The 6,474-nt window shown below is 42.6% G+C and overlaps 1 protein-coding gene across 3 annotated transcripts in view; it reads left to right on the forward strand.

Moving 5' to 3' along the window:
• Positions 1–2,286, forward strand: part of LOC128517161 (beta-enolase) — a 95,157-nt gene extending 92,871 nt beyond the window's left edge. For all 3 annotated transcript variants that reach the window (XM_053490963.1, XM_053490961.1, XM_053490962.1), the window contains 3 exons: positions 1,482–1,590; positions 1,906–1,964; positions 2,050–2,286. In XM_053490963.1, coding sequence (XP_053346938.1) covers positions 1,482–1,590; positions 1,906–1,964; positions 2,050–2,119 — 238 coding nt within the window. In that variant the 3' untranslated portion in view covers positions 2,120–2,286. The remainder of the gene's footprint in view (positions 1–1,481; positions 1,591–1,905; positions 1,965–2,049) is intronic.
• The last annotated feature ends 4,188 nt before the right edge of the window (positions 2,287–6,474 follow it).

Genomic DNA, 6,474 nt, shown 5'->3' on the forward strand with positions numbered 1-6,474 from the left:
GTGTAAATAAAGTCACATGCAGTCGCTCTGCACTACAGCTGATCTTTATATGAAAACAGCTCTGTAATGAGGCCCTGTGATAAGGACCACAGGAGCTGTGATGGGCCAAATCATTTCAGCCCCACTGAGCAGCTCCACGAAAGGTGGAACGGTGAATCCACAAACTCTTTATAGAGCTCGACAGCAGGAGATAAATATATACAGTTGTGTTCAAAATTATATCAGTGCGTTGAAAAAAGTGAGTAAAGCTCCATATCCATATAATAACTTTTAATTTAAATCACCCCTGCACGTTCTATTCTGAATCACAACATGAAGAAAAATGTGATAAATGGATTATTAGTTTAATGTAAGTGAAAAAAAATTAATATTAGTCTGTTCAAAATAATAGCAGTGACATTATTGATCTTTACAAAGTTATGAATTTACTGTTTAAACAAAAATGCTTGAAGTTTAATCTTTCTTTTGCATCTCTGATGTTTAGTTGTATAACCTGCTTTCTGAGAACTGCTTCACATCTGTGGCATCTGTACTACACGCCACAATTCCTCTGTGTTTCTTGGTTTTGCCTCAGAATCAGCATTTTTAATGTCAGGCCACAAGTTTTCTATTGGATTAGGGTCTGGGGATCGGGCTGGACACTCCATAACGTTAATCTTGTTGGTCAGGAACCAAGATGCTGCTCGCTTACTGGTGTGTTTGGGGTCGTTGTCTTGTTGAAACACCCATTTTAAGGGCATTTCCTCTTCAGCATAAGGCAACGTGACCATTTCTCTTTAGGCCAGTCAGTGAGTTCTTTGGCGAACTGTAACCTCTTCAGCACGTCTTTTCTCCAACAATGGCGGGGGAAGCGGGGGCTTCGTGATAATAGCTTTCTGGTTTGGTCTCCATTTTAAAGCATTATAATATCATTTTAGCAGAGCAACCTCTCATTTTCTGCACTTCTTTGTATGTTTTCCCATCTCTAATCGACTTTTAAATTAAAGTACGCTGTTCTCCTGAACGACGTCTGGAACGACCCATTTTATTTTCAGAAAGAAATGCACAAGACAACCTTTTCTGCATTTATTCTTGAATTTTTTATCCTTGAACTTGTTTGTCGCCTGTTTTTCACAGAATAATTGACCTCTCTAATTGAACTCCACACTGCTATTATTTTGAACACGCCCCTTTTCAATTAATGATTCAATTACACAGAATCTGGTGCATCCAGTCATGACTGTTGGGTCTGTTGGTTTCTATTACTCCACTACACCTAAAATTTTATTTCTCCCAAAAACAATTATTGATCTGGTTACTGATGTCGGACTGATATTATTTTAAACACAACTGTATACAACTGCTAATTACAGCCCCCTCATGCAGCTCCGCAATAGGGACTATGACTGTAATCCTCTTTTTAGACATTTAACTCAAGGAGGAGTAGTGATTGTAAGTTTTTGTGTGTGTGTGTGTGTGTGTGTGTGTGTGTGTGCGCGCAGATGCAAACTGGCTCAGCAGAATGGATGGGGTGTGATGGTCAGCCATCGCTCTGGAGAGACTGAAGACACCTTCATCGCTGATCTGGTGGTTGGACTCTGCACAGGACAGGTCTCTCTCTCTCTCTCTCTCCCTCTCTCTCCCTCCCTCTCTCCCTCTCTCTCTCCCTCTCTGTCTCTCCCCCTCTCTCTCTTCCTCTGTCTCTCTTTCTCCATCTGTCTCACTTTCCCTCCCCCTCTCTCCTCCTCTCTCTCTCTCCCTCACTGTCTCTTTCTCTCCCTCTCTCTCTGTCTCCCCCCCCTCTCTCTCTCCCTCTATGTCTCCCTTTATCTCTGTCTCTCCCCCTCTCTCTCTCTTTAGTTATTAATTAATAATATTCATTATATTACAATTTTTCATTCTTTATTCCTGCCCTCTCTTGCACAGATTAAGACCGGCGCCCCCTGTAGGTCAGAACGTTTGGCCAAATACAACCAGCTGATGAGGTCAGTTTCCTTGTTTCTCTTTCTTACTTCAATGTGTCTCACTTGTCCCTCGTCCTTCACCTTCTCTTTATTCTGTTCTTCACAGAATTGAGGAGCAGTTGGGAGACAAGGCCAAGTTTGCAGGGAAAGATTTCCGTCATCCCAAAGTGAACTGATCGGCGAGGAGCCGAGTCGCCACCTGTCTCGAACACTCGCATTAAACATTCGTATTTCTTTAAAACTTTTTATACTGAGGCTCAGTGTGAGGTCGAGTCCTGCAGTTACACACATTTTATCAGAATGTCAAAGACATGAAAATGAATAAAGACTTTTCCTGAACAAATGAGTTGCATTCTTTCTGTTTATTCTCTTTTTTGTTTGTCTTCTCTCTGTTTTTCTTTTTCCTCTTTCAGTAACTTGTCCTCAGTGTCTCTGCGCTCTGACTCAGACTGTCACGCGGCTCCTGGTTCATTATTAATGGACTAGATGTCCGTGACTGAATGAAAAGCGAGGTTGTTCTGAACGGTGTCAGTGGGCCGGAGCTCTTACTCGGCTGCTCTTACTCGGCTGCTCTGGTGATTACTGAAGCTAACGATGTAATTAGCAGCTGTCAGTCACCAGTCAGACGTTCTTTACATCAGGACCTCCTGAGGATCAGGAACACTAGAGACCTGTGTGTGTGTGTGTGAGAGAGAGACACTGTTACACTTTGATCCCCAGGAGAGTGAAAACCATTTACATTTAGTCATTTGGCTCTTATCCAGAGCGACTTACATTTTTATCTCATTACACATCTGAGCAGTTGAGGGTTAAGGGCCGCGCTCAAGGGCCCAACAGTGGCAACTTGGTGGTTGTGGGGTTTGAACCTGGGATCTTCCGAACCGTAGTCCAATGCCTTAACCATTGAGCTACCCCTGGCCCCACAGGGAAAGACTCCACAAGGTTTAACTTCCACTCATTAACGCTGACTTTTTCAATCTCTTTCTTGGTTTATCTTTTTCTAAATATCTATTTCTCTGTCTGTCTCTCTTTCAGTCTGTCTGTCTGTCTCACTCTTCCTCTCTCTCTCCCTCTTTTTATGTCTGTCTCTCTCACTGTCGGTCTGTCTGCCTGACTGTCAGTGTTGGGCAATGTTACTTTTTAAAGTAACTAATTACGTTACAAAATTACTGTCTTTAAAAAGTAATCAGTTACATTACAGCGTTACTTTCTGATTAAAGTAACTAGTTCGACTATTTTTCCACTGCAGAAAATGAAAACTCCTTTGTGATTCCTCATGCATGTTGTTTTAGTCAAGACCTTTATAATTATTCTACCATCATCACTCAGTGAAGTTCAGCCCATAATCTGTTAACTACTAATACCCCTATCTCACCTACTGATACCCCTATCTCACCTATTGATACCCCCATCTCACCTACTGATACCCCTATCTCACCTATTGATACCCCCATCTCACCTACTGATACCCCTATCTCACCTATTGATACCCCCATCTCACCTACTGATACCCCCATCTCACCTATTGATACCCCCATCTCACCTTTTAATACCCCTATCTCACCTATTGATACCCCTATCTCACCAATTGATACCCCTATCTCACCAATTGATACCTCTATCTCACCAATTGATACCCCCATCTCACCTACTGATACCCCTATCTCACCTACTGATACCCCTATCTCACCTACTGATACCCCTATCTCACCAATTGATACCCCTATCTCACCTACCGATACCCCTATCTCACCTACCGATACCCCTATCTCACCTACTGATCCCCTATCACACCTACTAATACCCCTATCTCACCTACTAATACCCCTATCTCACCTATTGATACCCCTATCTCACCAATTGATACCCCTATCTCACCTACCGATACCCCTATCTCACCTCCTGATACCCCTATCTCACCTACTGATACCCCTATCTCACCCACTCATACCCTTATCTCACCCACTAATACCCTTATCTCACCCACTAATACCCTATCTCACCCACTAATACCCCTATCTCACCCACTAATACCCCTATCTCACCCACTAATACCCCTATCTCACCCACTAATACCCTTATCTCACCCACTAATACCCCTATCTCACCCACTAATATTTAATTCAAATTTTTTTTCAATTAAATTTTATTTGTATAGCGCTTTTAGCAATTCTCATTGCCGCAAAGCAGCTTTACACAATCAAAAGAATTATTTAAGTTTGTATGAAATGTGAATTTGTATGAATCAAAATGGTCAGTTTGTCCCTGGTGAGCAACCCGAGGGCGACAGTGGCAAGGAAAAACTCCCTGAGATGGTAATAGGAAGAAACCTTGAGAGGAACCAGACTCAACAGGGAACCCATCCTCATCTGGGTGAAACAGAAAGCAGTAAATGATCTGCATTTATACAGTGTGTAGGGTGGGAGGCAGTTCAGCTATAATAGCTGATGTTAATTGATGTTAATATGGAGTCCAGGTAGTTATTGAAGACCCAGGTAGACTTGTAAGAAGTTCCAGTCCTGAACTATCGAACTGTCAAGTCCCCAGAGAAACAGTTGCCAACACCAGTCAAGGCCAGAACCATTTTCTAGGTAGAGAGAATCATTCCCAGACACCAGACGCATCCCAGAGAGACACACGGGGCATCCATGTGATGAGATCTTTAGCCAGAAGTGGGGTACCACCAGGATGGGTCAGACAGGTCCGGAGGGCAGAGGGAGTCTGGATCACTGGCAGCTCAGGAACGACATGTGTAGCTCGACAGAGAGAGAGGGGGAGAGAACAGAAGAGGAGAGATAACAGTTAGGTCTGGTCACAGTCACATAATGTATAATATAAATGTATATTTAGTGTAGAGTGCAAGCAGAGACAGAGAGAAAGAGTGAAAGGGGGAGACAGGAGGAGAGAGGAAGGAGAAAAGAGGGGGAGAAAGAGAAGAAGAGGAGAGATGGCAGTTAGGTCACAGTCACACAATGTATAATGTGAATGTATATTAACTGTAGAGTGCAAGCAGAGACTCCGGCAGGACTAACTATACCTAACCCTAACCCTAACTAAAAGGGAGGAGCCAGAAGGAAACACAGACATGAGGGGGAACTGAGATGTAAAGCAACCAATCACCTCACCGTCAGCAAACCTGAGTGATCAATGAGAGTGAGGAAGACAGCATCCAAACATACCAGTTCACCATAATACTCTACGTCCATGAGTCCCCCAGATCTGCTCCTTTACCTAAGGCTAATCTATTTATAAAAATGCTTAATTAAATAAATAGATTTTTAGCCTGGACTTAAACACTGAGACTGTGTCTGAGTCCCGAACACTATTTGGAAGATTATTCCATAACTTTGGGGCTTTGTAAGAAAAAGCTCTGCCCTAAGTTTTATTTTTCATAATACGAGGTACTGACAAGCAGCCTGCATCCTTTGATCGAAGTAGGCGTGGCGGATCGTAAGACACTAGCAGTTCGCTCAGGTACTGCGGCGCGAGACCATTTAATGCTTTATATGTCAAGAGTAGTATTTTAAAATCAATGCGAAATTTCACAGGGAGCCAATGCAGTGAAGATGTGCTCATATCTTCTGGTTCTAGTGAGGACTCTCGCTGCTGCATTTTGGACTAGCTGGAGCTTATTTATGCATCTAGCTGAACAACCAGACAGTAAGGCATTACAATTGTTCAACCCAGAGGTGATAAAAGCATGAATTAGTTTTTCTGCATTGTTTAGTGACAATAAATTTCTTATCCTGGCAATATTTCTGAGGTGAAAGAATGCTATCCTGGTAATATTATCTACATGAGCTTCAAATGAAAGGCTGGAATCAATAATCACACCGAGGTCTTTCACTGTTGCACTTGATAGAACAGAAAGGCCATCTTAAGTTACGGTGTGATCTAGAATTTTACTCCTAGCTGTATGCGGTCCTATGACTAGAACTTCTGTCTTATCCGGATTAAGCAGAAGGAAGTTAATTAGCATCCAATTTCTTATGTCCTGCACACATTGCTCAACTTTAGTAAGCTGGTTTTTCTCATCTGGTTTTGCTGAGACATATAACTGTGTATCGTCAGCATAACAATAAAAACTAATACCATGCTTACGGATTATGTTGCCCAGAGGAAGCATGTAAAGGGAAAAAAGCAGTGGACCTAAAACTGAACCCTGCGGAACGCCAAACTCCACTAGAGAACATGCAGAATAATCACCATTTAAGTCTACATACTGATAACGATAGGTCAAATAGGATCTGAGCCAGGAGAGGGCTGTACCCTAAATTCCTACTACATTTTCTAATCTGTGAAGAAGAATAGCGTGATCAATGGTGTCATACCCCTATCTCACCCACTGATCCCCTATCTCACCAACTAATACCCCTATCTCACCTACTGATCCCCCTATCTCACTCACTAATACCTCACCTACTAATACCCCTATCTCACCTACTAATGATAGGGGTCACTAATACCCCTATCTCACCCACTAATACCCCTATCTTACCTACTGATCCCTCTATCTCACCCACTAATACCC

This window comes from Clarias gariepinus, unplaced genomic scaffold, assembly GCF_024256425.1.
Source record: "Clarias gariepinus isolate MV-2021 ecotype Netherlands unplaced genomic scaffold, CGAR_prim_01v2 scaffold_37, whole genome shotgun sequence".
NCBI lineage: Eukaryota > Metazoa > Chordata > Actinopteri > Siluriformes > Clariidae > Clarias > Clarias gariepinus.